Source organism: Siniperca chuatsi, linkage group LG23, assembly GCF_020085105.1.
Source record: "Siniperca chuatsi isolate FFG_IHB_CAS linkage group LG23, ASM2008510v1, whole genome shotgun sequence".
Lineage (NCBI taxonomy): Eukaryota > Metazoa > Chordata > Actinopteri > Centrarchiformes > Sinipercidae > Siniperca > Siniperca chuatsi.
Genome location: NC_058064.1, coordinates 6,860,224 through 6,876,089, shown reverse-complemented (window position 1 = coordinate 6,876,089; position 15,866 = coordinate 6,860,224). Strand labels below are relative to the sequence as shown.

General features: G+C 41.4%; 1 protein-coding gene across 1 annotated transcript in view; it reads right to left on the bottom strand.

Moving 5' to 3' along the window:
• sema3c (sema domain, immunoglobulin domain (Ig), short basic domain, secreted, (semaphorin) 3C) overlaps positions 1 to 13,615 on the bottom strand; it is a 42,030-nt gene extending 28,415 nt beyond the window's left edge. The window contains exons 1-2 of the mRNA XM_044186454.1: positions 13,412 to 13,615; positions 9,114 to 9,300 (exon numbers count right to left, since the gene is read on the bottom strand). Of these exons, the coding sequence (XP_044042389.1) occupies positions 9,114 to 9,249 (136 nt within the window). The 5' untranslated portion in view covers positions 9,250 to 9,300; positions 13,412 to 13,615. The remainder of the gene's footprint in view (positions 1 to 9,113; positions 9,301 to 13,411) is intronic.
• Positions 13,616 to 15,866: the final 2,251 nt, after the last annotated feature.

The following is a 15,866-nucleotide window of genomic DNA, read 5'->3' as shown; positions in this document are numbered from 1 at the left end:
TGCAGTTTTAGGGATGATATTTTGTGCAAAGATACAAAGGTGGGGCCTGCATTCTTGATAGTAGGACTGGGAAAAGCTGAGGTAATATGAGTGATGAAATGTCTTATTCTGTGTTGTTTTGTCTTTCTTGCTTCTTTCCTCATTGAGAGACAAAGAAACTGAAAAAGAAAACAGGAAGCAGGGTTTGAGCACTGACAGTTGGTGGGTTTTCTATTATGTATGTGGGCAGGTGGGCCTTACACCTCCCTGTGGACCTCACAACAGTCCCCAGTGTCCTGCCTTTGACTTTGAGCTTTGACCCATATAGTACCCCACTGCTTGGATAGCAGACCAATGTGATACAATCCACCCTGATCCTTGCGATACACAGTGGGGTTAACAGAAAAGGCAAGGTGGCGCTTGGAGAGCTGAGACTTTCTCTTTCTTTGATGTGTTTTTTTGTGTGAAGTGGTCAAGTGGAAGCAGCACAAAAGCCTTTTGTTGGGCCACAGGCCATTCAATATTAAACAGCAGGTTGCTTTCTTTGCTTCAGAAGAGATCGTATTAGTCAAAAACATTCCTCACATTTTGGAGGATGGGCTGTAATAACAATGAATAAAAAAATATTTGTTGATTAATTGATTAAATGATCGAAAGAAACTCAATCGACAAATATTTTAATAATTGATTAATTTTTTTAAAGGGGTACTCCCGCAATTTAGTGTTGGAACTTGTGAGAGACAGATTTATTAAAAAAAATTGGTCAAAATCGAAGCAGCAGCGGCCTAGATATCCTGGCTTTTAGACCCTAGTATGGGTCAAGCTCCAAAAATACTGGATCCTACAGTTCCCATAATGCAACTTGATAGTCTTTGATTAGACCCTTTCCTGCCTGGTAAACACCCACCTCTTTCAAACCTCACACCTCCAGTTTGTAATGAAGGATTTCTGTTAAAAATGTGAAATCTCAAGCACAATCCAAGAAAACAGCTTCACAAATGTCAAGATTTGCTGGTTTTCTTTGTTTTATATCATTGTAAATTAAATATATTTAGTTGACAAAAACAATGTCACCACAAAAACAATGTCACCACAAGGTCCATTAGTAGCGATTCTAGCATATCATATGACCTTCCTCAGCAGATGGAGTTTGTCCAGTTGTCAGGGAATTGGTGATGTTCAAATTACCATTCTTCATGTTGGCTTAAAATTACATTCATTTTTCACTACCTTTTGATATTTAATGGACTAAATTATAGAGTAATAAATCTATAATAAAACAATCAATAGTTGCAGCCCTAGGTCAAAGTCTGATCTACAGACGCCTGCTGAATGCACATTCATCTTTATGCCATGTCAATTGACCCCTGACTGACATCCTTTTTGGAGTTTCAAAATTAAATACAGCCCTTTGGTTCATGATAGCAGACCATACTTTTTGTTTGTGCTGTCACTACAGCCTTGAAGAAAAGATCTTCAAGAAAAGATCTGAAGCTGTGATCATTGTGGTGGGTAATAACCCAGAGAGGCAACAAGCTACCAAGTCTCATAGTAAATAAAAAAGAAAATCCTCTTTTATGTGATTGTGGTAAAAAGCCAAGTAGAAATAGAAAAAAATGGGGGCAACAGGAAGGGACGTGTCATTGTGGCCCTGTTTGTATGGCAGCAATTAAAGTGCAGAGGAGATCTGCAGTGCTCACTTGGCTGCTTCTCTGCTTTTTCTGTTGTGATTATAGAGTCAGGAGAGGAAAGACAATAACCACAAGGAAGCTTCACTCAGGTTTTCAACTCAAAACTTTTTAACAGACTTGGCCTCCAAAATTGTTTGCGAGATCAAATAACCAAGTTTTACAGCAATGCTCTCCAGCAGTAAACAACGCTTCAATGGTTCTGGCTTGGGATGTCCTTACAAGGAGCGGTTTGTTGTAATGCAGCATCGTAAAAATTAGAGATTCACAGTGGCTGGAAAGTATGTGGGATCTTTATGAGAGAGGCAACTGTAGTTTTGGACCGCCTGCGACTGAGGCTTTAGGAGCCGGTGCCAACTGACTGAGTTGGTGTCACTTCAACAGCCTTAGGGTCTTCTTCCAATTTGATGGGGGCTAGGGAGAACATGAAAGGAAACAGTGTGGCATCATGGTTTATTTTGAAGGGAAATGTGGTGGGAGAAAAGTGGTTAGGACTGAAAAACACAGCTGTAGTTTATAAGATTCCCCCTGCTGTTTGCCAAATAAGGGAGTCACCTCATGAAAATCCATCTGCAGAGACTTCTCAGTCTTGATGAAAAGGTGATACAATCAGCATGGAGAAACAATATGGGATTATTTTGTCAGAACATTAGCTTAACCCTTGTGAAGCAGGGATGAACAGCTTTCACCAAATTGACTGGGGGTCTGGAGTGTTGGGTTTTTTGATTAACACCAGTGTCTGAACACAAGCCATAAGGTCCCTACACCTAATTAACACTTCAGGGTTGGACAGTGGGCCAATTACAAACCAACCTTGGCGTCTCCCATGCAAATCAGCCCTCATCAATTGGCTTTGTACCTGAAAGACCAGCATGAATAAATTACTTCCATGCTAATGAGTCTTGCTTTCCATTCAGTTCAAGGAGACCCTGTGCTGCGGTTGTCAGGGGCAGCTGGTGGGAGGACCCCAATCACCGGTCTTGATAAATATTTAAGCAGGGGCTTATACCGCCCCCTTGCTATTCATTTCTCCTCACAAGATGGACTGGGTTTCATCAAGGAAGTCTGACTTCAAACCTGGTGCCAAATACCATTGCTCTTTGTACGGACAATACTAAGAGCGCTTCGGGTTCAGTTCTGGATGGCTGCACTTACCTAACACAGCACTGGCCCACTCACACATACTGTGCCAGTGAAAGACTTTATCCTGGCAACTGACAGACCCCTCTAGAGATAAAGAATGGCTGTCTGACTCTCCTTGGGGACTTGCCTGATGGTACACAGTAATGACTGGTGGCGTATACATATGTCAGAGGGGAAGTTAAGGTGTCGTTCCAGTGCGTGGAGACCACCCAGGACGTCTTGCGCCGGTTGACAGAGTCGTCCGATTGTCTGTCCAACAGACATACTCCACATTCCCAGGCAGGCTGTGCTCAGCACTCAAAATTCAAACAGCATGCACAAACTTACTGTACTTCAACTACTTGTTATGGACAGAAGCCAGCGTTGGCTCAGAGAGGGAAGACTTAATATCTACTATGTCTCGTTAATTTTCCGATTGTTGTCTGACGCCAATTATCTATATTCAGACATTCGTAATAGAAATCACATGGCTGGACAGAATGCCTGAGCTCTTATGTATGCCTTCTCTCACACTGGCTTCCCAAAGCAGTTGCCGCATCTAAATATGACATGTGAGCCTGGAGTGTATTTTTTCCCTTGGCTATGTGTGTGTGTTTGTGCAGAGTGATGTTATCCAGCACCAAAGTCAACTGCCGGTTTCATTGCACGGCTGACCTGCTAAGGTGTTGGCTAATATTCCCTGTAGGAGCTGAAACTTGAGATGATAACCTGTCTATCACGCTGCCCCGCCAGCCCGCTAGTTTGCATTCCCAATGCTCCAATTAGCACCTGGCCTCCCCTTCACATGTCACCGGCAGCCTCTCCTTCGCACAGAACCAACCCGTACCACCAACCACCCTGCCTCTTAGCCGTGACCTTTCACCTGCCCACACCAGAAGCCTCTAGTTACTGCTCACCTCCAGCAGACTGTAAATCTCTGTGATTTTACTGTCAGGGAGGCTCTCAGAGCAAGGGGAGGCTTGCAGGAGACATGGGTCAGAGGATTCTTAGAGCTGATGTGTTTACTAGTCATGGAGGACGGCCAAAGGAAAAGGAAGAAGCTCAAAAAGGTGGGACTCCTCTCTGCCATCTTCAAGGCTGAAACTGTCAGGTTAAAAAAGCTATATTTCCTCAGTGACATGATGTCGTTGAGGTCGAGGGGTTGTTTCTGTGGTGCTGAGTGAAGGTAAAGATTGCTGTGAGGGCAACAATGACAAATACACCTGTTAAAACTTTTGCAGTTGACTGTGGACTCCAGGAAAAGGCTGTTTACATACTATTTTGATCCAGGGGCTTAAAGAAAATCCATTCAAGTCATACAATATTTTCAATAATGGGAAAGAAATCCAGAGATAGGGAATGCCTTTTTTACCCCTGCAATGTTAAGCACTGCTCAGCTGTTCGAAAAGCTCCAATATGAGAGTAGTTATTGAACAATTCAATAACCTGAGCTTACAAAATACACCGCACAACAAACAACGGAGTACAAACAAACTTGCATAGTTCCATAAGAATAGGTCATTGATTTGTTATAATGCCAACCTTTGATCCAAGGATTTTCCAGCTAACCTTGGCTATCCTTGAAGAGATACTGTCTTTGTTCGTATTGATGTTCATTGATTACCTTTCAACATGTTGCAGAGGAGGAATAATAAAACATTCAACAGGGCTAGCAAGGTCAGACGCAGGAATGGCTAAACACAGACAGAGAAAGGCAGGCTGACAGAGGAGCTGTCAAACATCTCATAAGCTGTGAGCCCCGAGGCGGTACAAGCTGGAGCTCACAACACTCCTGTAGAAAATCTCCGTGCTGCTACTCAGGCAATTAGATGGATCTTAGGACATGAGTCTGGGGGAAATGCATTCACACACACAGAAATAGTTCTCTTCCATATATACCAGCATTCAGGCTCAGAGAAAACACACACATGCACCGCTAACCTATAGCTATTTGTAGCAGGTCTCTGTATGCATTGCCGACAGCTTTGACAGGCCTATGCGTTGCCCTGCCAATAATTACCCATAATCACAGAGCATCACCGATTTTACTTCACAGGCTTTATTAAGTTTACCACAGGAAAGTGGAGATGCTAATGTACAGGTCTAATGTAAAACAGAGACAGGAAGCTGCCCTATTTTAGAAAAGAATTAACCTTTAGGCACAGATATAGACATCCTGGTCTGCTTCTGGCTACTTGTCAGCATTGATCTTTGACATCTTTGACCTTTTGATGACCCCAAAAGACGACACATGCCGTTACCCACCCAAGTCTGGTGTCTGTGTTGCTGGATGATCTTGATGTTCATTTAACAGACCATTTAAAGACATTTTCCATAAAATCCTTAAAAAAGTGAGATAATGTATCATAAGCAGTTAAACCTAAGGCAAAAGAAGACCCTGTGCATCAAATTATTCTTCCTTCCACTCATATTGGATTTAAATCTGAGACATTACCTTACAGGAGGTTAATGTAATATCGGCTAAGACTACCCACACAGATCTTCTCTCAAAGGAATTTAGAAAATACAGTACTGTTCAGATTGATGGAAGTCTCAAAATAGTTCTGGTTTTCTTGGGCTTCAGGTATTTTAGGTTTCCACTTATAATAGCTTGTAGATTTAGTTTCAAATGTTTTTTAACTTGCAAAGCTGGGAAATCACATAGTTTTAACAATGATTCACCAGAAAGTTTGTCAGTTAAATGCAATCAAGTCAAAGGAATGCACATTCAGGCACTTACCACAGACAAACTTACACTTTTTCTCCTACAGAGTGACACACATACGCTTCTGCAAACCCTCACCACTGAGTAAACATCCTTAACAGACTGACACCTACAGTTTATGAACAGTATCATTGCTGTATGAATAATGGGGGGTGAGTGGAGGTAGTAATGAGGCATGATAAAAAGCAAGGAGGGATCTGGTATATCCGCCTGTTTCCTGGTCTCCATGCCTGATCCTGTTCAGGCTGTGAATGAAGCACATGTGGCTCATACCAGTGTGAGGGAGCGCTCATTAAAATACAGACATCGTCTTAATCAATCTCTCCTATGTCTCAGACAGGCTCTCAGCCAAATGTGTGTGTGCAAAATCTATATTATCCACACAAAAGCATGTGCAGGCCCGCTCACTTTCAAATAAACATCTTTTATGGTTTGACATACGTAGTGTATATATTTCTAAGTTAATACTGTATTGAATACTGGAGTTTTGCCAGAACAGGGTGAGACCGCTGATGAGGTTAAATGATCCTGATCATAAACACAGACCACTGCCCCAACTGCCAACTAAAGGGATAGATGAGGCTGAATTTTTGATCCCACCATTCCTGGAATGGCATTTTGGCAACAGTAAAGCCAGCCTCTGATACAGTAGCAGAACCAATAAGCAACATATAAAACTTGTGTTTCTCAGTATTAGCATTATTCTTCTTCCTGTTTATATGAAAGCAATGCCAGTGTTACTGTATGTAAATGCTTGCAGGAGGTTATGTGGTAATGGTAATACCACACAATAATAGAACAACTTCTTAAACAGTACATTAACCTCCTTGATGTAGTATTTTATGTGTGCAGGTTTGACATAATTTGAAACAATATCCATTTTCTCTGGAAGCTGCTGAACAATGTCTAAAAATAACATCAGTGTTATTTAGCTAGAACATTTTGATTATTGGTACCAATATGATGCCTGAGTTTTGGCTAAATTAAATTCATCAGTAGACATCTAACCAAATAAAATATTACAAGGTCAAATATTTCCAAAGGTTCTAAAATGTTTGACAGAATCTCTGCTGCAGACATTGATCAGAAAGTTCATTTCTATGGACAGTCAAACTTTCTCTTTCAGATCACTATTCTATTAGCATTTGAGCCTCATTCGGACAGAAAATACATCAAACATGCCATGAAACATGCCAAAATAAACTTTGAGAGGACAAGAGATATTTAAAGCAAATGTACAGGTCTACAGCAGTAATTATCTTTTATCACACTGGGTATCCATAAATAGTTTTGCTGTATGGAAGGGGGCCTGTGTTTATTATCCGAGGCATGGAAGAGAAAGGCACCGTTTGAGAGTTTATTATTTGGGTTAGCTGCATTTTTCACTGTTTATTATGCGGTTTTAATTGTGGTCTGGCTGTGTTCGTCTGAAGAACACAAGAGTAAGCAAAGTGAGGGAGAGAAGAATGTCAGAGACAGCAACTTCTCTGCAGGACGTGAGGCTACGTTTGGAGTCCCGTGAACCTGCCTTACCCCTGGATTGGATTTCAACAGTCATACGAAGAGTAAAAGGGGAAGGATATTTCAGCGTCCAGATCTATGTACAACCTGAGCATCACCTCACCAGTTTATTTTCTTGGTTTAGTTTGTTCCAGCTTGCAATAATTCACAGGTATTTACATCTGGGAGCAGAAGAAGCCAGACTACAGGAAAAAAATTTTTGGCCACCCAGCAGGTGCCAAACCACCTGTGCCTTCTTCCCCTCAGGGATAGAACTCTTCCAGTCTTCTTCTATGACACTTCATTCATTTTTCTGGCTGCTTTGCATGGAGCCCAAACTCCCTGAATTCTTCCTTCAAAGAGGACTTCCAGTGTTTATGGGAGAAATGAGCCTCTACCTGGGGCCCTAAGAGTCTCCCTACATCTGGTGCTCACTCATGCCGAACTCTTTCCTGCAGCCAAGAGGGAGTTATGAACCTTATCCTTGTCAGTTCAAAATGATTTCTAACTCAAAAACAAAGGTGCATCTACTCATAGCTCCCTGATGTGTTAAGCTCAGGTGCTAAATCAAAGCTGGTATGTAAATTCGCACTTGAAGTTGGCTGCTTAGCAAACATCCTCCTGCTTTGCACTGCTCTTTCCACATAAATTCACCTAAATGTATCTCAGGGTATTTATAGCACCGTAAAACACACACATTTACCTCATCATACAGATAAACACTCATTAAAAATAAAGTCCAGAGCCTGTTAAAGAATTAGAGCACTGCAGATACCAAAATCAAACTCTCCATTTATGGTCCTCCCTGTGGCGAAACACAACTACAGTAACTAACACAAATCAAGTCTTATCCGCACTCTGAAAGGGAATCAAGCATTCCAGGATTATAGGGATTGGCTCATTTTCAGCATGGCCACCTCTGACCTTTTAAGATTTCTATTTGGAAACACTAGAGGAGGGAAGAGTGAGTGAATAATGTGACCTGAGTGGTCAAAACCAAAGATAGTGATAGTGTAGGTTTTTTCTCCCACATTCAGTCATTAGTTGTCGCCTTTTTCAAGCTGTCGGCCATATTTAACAGCTCACACAGTATGCAGAGCAGACACAGACTGCAGGCTGGTTCAGATATTTGGAATGAAACAATAATCAGGGAAACCTGAAAGTATGAAAGGGAAAGAAAGAAAGAGAAGGAATGAATGGAAAGAATGAAACCAAATTGGGAAAATACGTGGCACAAGGCAAATTTAGTCACAGAAAAGAGAAAGAAAAGAAAACAACACCTTAGTTTTTTTCTGGCTTTATTAACTGTCTGAGTGCAGAAACCTTGCTGACGGACAGCCTCAGCTGCTCTGTGCTGCCTATTCCACAGCAAGAGGTAGTGAAAGGTGATCAAACGTCTCCTTCAGCCCCTGCACACTATCCAGCCACTGCGAAAAGGTTACTGCACTGCTCATAGCTCAGGGGCATGAGTGATCGGCCAGGTCATCTACACTGACTCACGCAAGCATGCACACACACAAGCTAAACCTACCTACCCCTACAATGCACTCTCATTTCAAAGGAGCATCAAAAATTCATAAAATAATCTATATCAAAGAAATTAAATAAAACAAGAGAATCAAAACCAGAGGCAGCAACAATGCCCACAGACCTGTAGTATGGAGGGGTGTGATTAAAGTTTAAATAGGACCAGATTCAGGGTAATTCTGACAAACAGTGCCACCTCCTGCAGAGGTCTGACCTTTTGCTGACACACAGCAGGACAATGGATGGACAGGGATTGTCCAAGAACAGAGTTTCAAGACCTGAGGTGTGTGTGTGATTGAAACCTTTCCAACTATGGACACTAACTATCAAAGATTAATCTGATCCAAAAAAACAGCATAGTTGCATAAGATTTGCAAAGTCTAGGTACTACTCCCTAATGATGTAGCTCCTAGGCTTGCCTTGATTATCAAGCATTTGTTCAGCATTACCGCACTAAACACATGCCATCAGTGCAACCTCATTACATCTGCAGAGAAACACAACAAGTGGAAAAAGGCCAAGTTGATGGTTTACATTCATTTCAGGGGTGCATGCTTGTTATTTCTTCGTACCCTCAAAGGAAAGGAAGACTCTTGGCAGAGGCTGTGGGAGGCTGGAGACCTCTGTGGAGAGGAGAGAGAAAGCCAGGAGGGAAATCGCCATAGCTGACACCAGAGGTGGCCTGGCCAACCCCTCCGGCCTACCCATGACAGCAACGCTCAGGAACCCCGACCAGTCACCACTGCCTGTTGGAGGTGTCTGAAAGAGAAAATCAAAGATTTTGAGTACATTTCCCCCTTATTTTTGGAAATCTGTAATAGCTGTCTTAGCTATCACTGCTAAAGCTAACTAGCAACTTTTTAGTAGTAGTAGTTTTCCCAACAAACATTTGGGAATTTCTGCTGAAAATGTAAAACACATCACTGCTTGTATACCAGAAGAGGTTTCTTGAAAGAAAGCTACCTTAAATGTGCCTAAGAGATGTCTAGGATAGAAATTGGGTAACATTTGGTTGCAAAGTTTTTTAGCTAGCTGACATATAAATGTTGTTTGAATTGAAACACAACGTAAACACATGACAATGAGATATTAACACCTAAGTTGATACGGCTAATGTGTTAGCAAACAGTTACCTTTACACATCCGGCAGACAGAGCAACATTAGCATTCATTTGGAGTCAAGTCCAGTACTCACGCTCCTTTTAGCTCTGGTTTGGTTTCCGTTATTTCCTGATGGAAATATCTGGTTAAATGCTCCACTATGTTCGCAGCTAGTCGTGTAAAGCGTATAGTGGGTTTATCTGAGCTTCTTTTTTGTTGTTGCTAAAAACAGCTAGTAAGTAAAGAAGTTGCAGCAAACAAATGACAAACAAACAAAAAGAGAGAAACAGGTGAAACGGGTGATCGTTTTCTGTGGGTTCGTCTAGCGACAGCTATCGCATTATATATAGTCATTTGACCCATTGTTAATATAAAAATATTGACTAGTGTAGTTTTAAATGCAGTTGAAGTAATGATCATATTTATTCAAAAAATATTCTAAAAACATCAAATCAGTGCTTTCTGGGATGCAGTAGTTTCAAGCTAACACTATAATAATATTCATGACAATGTCTCATGATCATATTTATTTAATTATAATACAATACCATCCTTTGCTGTGAGAATAATTCATTGTTTTCATTCAAAAGGACAGAAATAACACACAGAATACACATGAACGATATTTACAGTTAAGTCATCAGTCTGACAGGTCCAGAAATGCTAAATACTTATAAAGTAAAGCACAAACTACACTGAATGAAGATGAGAGCACAACATGTCAGTTAAATCCCATCACTTACTATATCCTTGTGATGTACCTCTCTTAAATATGGATGAGTTAAATCTGCACAAAAGAGCTGCCGGAGAAACACTCCCCTCAGCCTCCTCTTGTTCCTTTTCCATAACAGGACAAGAGCAGCTCAATTATTGATAGAGGCAGGTACTGTACTGCCTGCGGGGCACTAACTCCTGCATTGCAAAACTCCTCTGCTGTAGAAAGGCTGTTTTAACCACCCAGACTGGTTGTTACACTACCTGTGTGCACAAAACACATTGCACTAGATAAAGACAATGTCCATTTTACATGCAAAAAGAAAATAATGTTTTTACAATGGGGTGGATGTCTGCTCTCATGGCTTATAGATGTGTAATGAAAAATTGATGGCCAAGAGATAGGAAAGCTGCATGATTGCTATGAAAATTTCAGGCTGGGGCGTAGTGTACAAATAGGTTGAGATATGGGTGTGTGTGGGGGAGTGAAGCGTGACTGATATATAGCTGAGGAGGAATTCTACAGTTCAGGTGCATAAGGATAACAGATGGAAAACTGCAGAGGAATGAGATCTCTTTGGCTGCACTTAGAGAGAAATAAAACAGCATGGGACTTATCCAGGTTGCCCCAGCCGCTGTACCGCAGCCCCTCTTCTCCTGCATCATCCACACCATAGACTGAATACAGTCAATGATCCACACACACCCTCCCCCTGAGCCTGCTTCAGCTCGGGCATCCCCCACAACCTTAGCCTCCAGGCTCCACCCTGTCCTGAGACTCAGCCCTTGTCCTTGTCTTATATATTATAAGATAATATTTCCAGTCTTACCTGTAGTAGTATGTAGCCATACCAAATAGTTTTGGTTTCACTTGCTCAAGTTTCTGCCTCCACCCCAATACAATGTAGGAAAATGGCAAATTGTATTTGGGTAGGGGCAGAAATGTCAGAGGACAAGGATGTGTCAAAACTTGGGCAAAACCCCCCTAAAAAATAACTGGATACCCGGCCCAGTATCCTAGAAATGATGTCCATATTGTATAATTCCGCATGTCATGATTTACATTCCAATAACATCGTTCAGTGCCAACGCAGTAGGTAGTGTGCCACAGATGCTGCGAGGCAGAAAGTAAGGGTGGAGAGCTCAGGGTGGCGGATGGGTGTGCTTCACATCTGACTTTCATGCAGGACACTGCAGTTTGCGCCCTGTCACAGACCAATTGCCTTTTTATTAGCCTTAACCACAATGTTTCCCTCACTTTAACCAAGTGGTTTTGTTGTCTAAACTTTACATTACACCCATAGTTTATTAGCCATAACCATGATCTTTTCTCAATCTAAACCATACTGTAGTTGGACATAAAAATGTTGTCACTGAAAATAATCTGGGCTTTTACAGAATCATCCAATATTGACACTCTTGTCTGGCGTCAGGATTGGGTTACCACTAAGTGAGAGTAAAATGTTTTGTTTGTTATTTTGAGTGAATCGACCCTTTAAACTGTTTAACGTCCACACCTACCCCTCCCTGCATGCTCAGAGTGATGGGTGATCTCCCAGGGAGAGGCTCTGGCCTGGAAATGTTGGTCTCACAGCTGCTAAACTCATCGCCAAGGGAGTTCTTCCTTCTGAGCGTCCTATGACATCGCACCAGGTCAGATTTAGACACTTCCTTCGCTTCACAAACACCGCCGTCTCTATAATGATCACCACACCGAGACATGAATGATCTCACAACCAGTCTCCCTCGCGCTTGTGGACCACCATAACGCTTGCCCAGATTAATGGGTCTCCCAATATTAAGGTGCATTAGTGTTTGTTGCCATGAACAAAAATAATAAATACTTCAATTAATTTAGTTAATTTAGTTCTTCAAAGCACAGAAATTCCAGTCTGCCAGAATCTCTGCGACGGCAATTAAATGTCTCCATAAAGGAGGTCAGCCTGAGTGAGTGGAGAGTTATATTTCCAGTGGCGTGTAATGATAATTGTGTTTATTGTGCATTCCTTGGCTGACAGCCTAATGAATTTTCCATCTCACTATTTCAGAGGCACTGCTCAAAAACTAATATTGATGAAAGTAGAAAACTGCATAGCTAAACAAGCAAATCATCTTTTTTTTCCATCTTCCAAACTGGGTCTGTGATTGTTTGGCTTCCATCTGCTCCTGTTAATGCTTTAAACACACGAACACAATTCAACTACAAGAAATCGAGGAAGAAAGTCCTCCCATCTGGATTTAGGTTTGATTGGTTTAATTATTTAGTATTTTGGCTTGACTGTAGAATAAATCAAAATGTCAAAATGAAATGGTAAACAACTTGCATGTTGCTCCCTCTGTCCCGGCTCTAATAGGACGGCGTGTGTTCATACCACACCCTGTCATTCAGTTGTCAGCGGCTCTGTTACGACCACACGTTCCTTCACACACATGACTTGTAGGCACAGCCAAAAACTGCAAAATGTCTGTATTTCAAGTATTTCAACTTTATATCTACTGATTAAATAATATGAGAATATTGTGATGAAGCATTAAAACCGTGTGATTCTGGAAAATCATCTTCTTAGTATAATAAGGGCTTTGTATAGTAGGTTGGTTACTTAAACCAGACCAGAAAGCTTTTCTGGTGCAATAAAAACCAAATAACCACTTAAAAATGCTTATTTTCTGTTTTTTCAGCTTCAGGATCATACAGCAACTGCAACAAAGTCATGACTCATATTATGGAAATGTATACTGTATTTAAAATAGATAGTACACCCAAAGCATGTGAGAGAAATAAAGCATGTTACAGTAGTAATGTTTGTAATATTACAGAAGATTTAAAAGGAGCAGCAAGTGAAATTTGTTACATTTGGCAGACTATACAACAGTCAGGCTGAGTTTACTTCCATCTATTCTCAGTGGTGGGACTCTGCACCTGTTAGCCTCCTGCCAACCACCTCCTCTCTGCCTCCACTGTGTGATCTGCTCCACTACAGTACGGTACATTACAGCAGGTAAACCCTCTATCTACAGAGACAGGATCCAGATCAGTCCCTGGTCCAGGACTCACCTTTCAAGAGCTTCTTCCTTTGCTGGTCCCACTAGAACAAGCCAGGTACCAACTCAGATCTGGATCTTATTTATTCCCCTTAAGACACCTTGCTTCCAGTTTCCTACAGTGACACAAAAGAAGAAAAATACTGCTATTCCATCTAAGTGCTCACAGAGCAGGCTTGACTGAGAGAGCACAGGGGAGAGGAGAGGAGAGAGGAGAGGAGAGAGGGAGGAGAGCGAAAAGACAGAGAGGGCTGGTGTCCTATTACACACTCTCCACTGAAGTCCCCCTCCTCCTTCCCCTCCTCCTCCTCCCAACCCCTCCCTTCCACGATCTTCCTCTCTCCCCCCTCTGGTAACTAGACAGCAAACTTTAACATGTACAGCTCAAAACATGAGCGAGCTGGAGAGAGGATGAAGAAAGGTCAGACACATTCAGGACTGAGGCTGCTTTTAATCTGTGGATGATCAAGTAGCCATTTCAAAAAATATCAAATTTGCCCTGCGTGATGATATGAATGAAAACAGACATTTGCCATTAATTTTTGTTCCTCATAGTAAGTATCATCAGTTTTTCCACAATAATGAATCAGCTTGTAAGTATTTGCTGGAACCATTTTAACACAGACGCTACATCAATATGCAAATAAATTATGACTCAGATATGGAGTTTCATACTGAAAGTGGTTAAAACAAGACTAAAAAGGTCTTCAGCCACACTAGCTGTTCTGTGAGGATGTACTTAGGCACAGTAGTGCTTTGAGCTAAATGCTAACATCAACATGCTAACATGCTCACAATAACAATGCTAACATGCGGCTGTTTAGCAGGTATAATGTTTACAATCATCTTAAAGGGGAACTGATTTTCCACTGATTTTCCATTTCAAAGTAATGTAGGCACCATAAGGAAGGAAGAAGAATTTGTGGAATAAAAAAGACAATATATCTGGTTCTGCTTGATCAGTTTTGATCCTTTTTTAAAAACTATCCATGGTGAGTCTGACAATGTTATGCAATGCTAAATTGAGTTAGCATGCTAACATTTGCAAATTAGCACTAAACACAGGATACAGCTGAGGCTGATGGGAATATTGGTTTTGCAGGTATTTAGTCATAAACCAAAGTATTGGAGAGATTAATTGTATGCAAAGTTAAAAAATAGCCAAAGTTATCAAATTCATCCTGACAAGGACACAAATGAACTGGATTGAAGGTAGATATTTCAGCCTGGACCAAAGTGGTGGACCAGTCAACAGACCGACATTGCCATCCCTAGAGCCACGCAGCTAGCGTGGCTAAAAACAGCTGAGTTATTGCTTTTTTTCTTTGCTGACGCATTCTTAATTAAACTGCCTTTACCCTTCAATCATTTGAGTAGTCTTGCCACATAAGTGAATGATTTCATCATCAGGATAGAAAGTGTAAATAGACAAATAAGTAAAGTAATAACATGTGACATTTATCCAATGTGGTCAGCTATAAAAAAGATGTGGATGCTTTTGGTGAGAGGCACACTCCGTGCAAACCAGACTTGTAGAAAGGATATCATGTTCAGCTCTTTTGAAGAAACGGAAAAAACATACAGTTAACACACATTTGCTTTAAATGGGCTCATTGGATAAAGCTTGCTCAGCACAGAGAGCTACAAATGCTATGTATAGAGGGTCTAAACCATGCCAAAGCTGCATAAAAACAAATGCTTATTGCAGTACATATTTGTAGCTTCAACACAAGCCCAAACCAGAGGAGTCAGGAGTCTAGAAGGACTTGGCTGGATACATGAATGCTACAATATGTCTTACCACGTGTTAGCCACTAGCAACATGCATTTGATTTAACTATTTCCATACTGAGCTCCAGAGAGCTCAATTATGCTCCGTTTGCATTTTCATGAATGGATGCATTTGTGTTACTTCTGAGCTGAGTGTCACATGTCACTTGAGCCAGGATTTTACACTTTAGCGCTCTGCCTTTAAGGTAGTATTAGAGCTTACTGCTAAAATCAGCTCAGGAAAGAAAGGAAAGGAAAGGGAATGTGTGAGCCAGGTCTTTGATGAAAGCATCTGACACAGAGAAAGTAAAATGGGGGAGGAAAGGGGGGATCGCTGGTGGCTGAGACAGGAGGAAATAATTACCCTTCTCCCTGACAATGGAGCCTGATTTACCCCTCTCCAATGAAAGTGTCAGGATGGCCCACTAGAGCGATGCAGGTTTTTCACTGGGCCTGATTGCATGCTCATCATTGGTGGAAAAGAAGAAGAATGGAAAGAGGTGGGTGGGAGCAATATAGAGATGAGGCATATGCTTTACAGTCCCCATGACAGAGCTTGAGCAGTAAATTAACTTAATGAGTGTGATGAGCCAAAGAGCATGTAACCGGGTAACAAACACCATGCAGCTGTAACGTCTGACAGGAGACATGATTATAGGGAACTGTGTCTTACAGTAAGTGATCCTAAATCCTCAAAA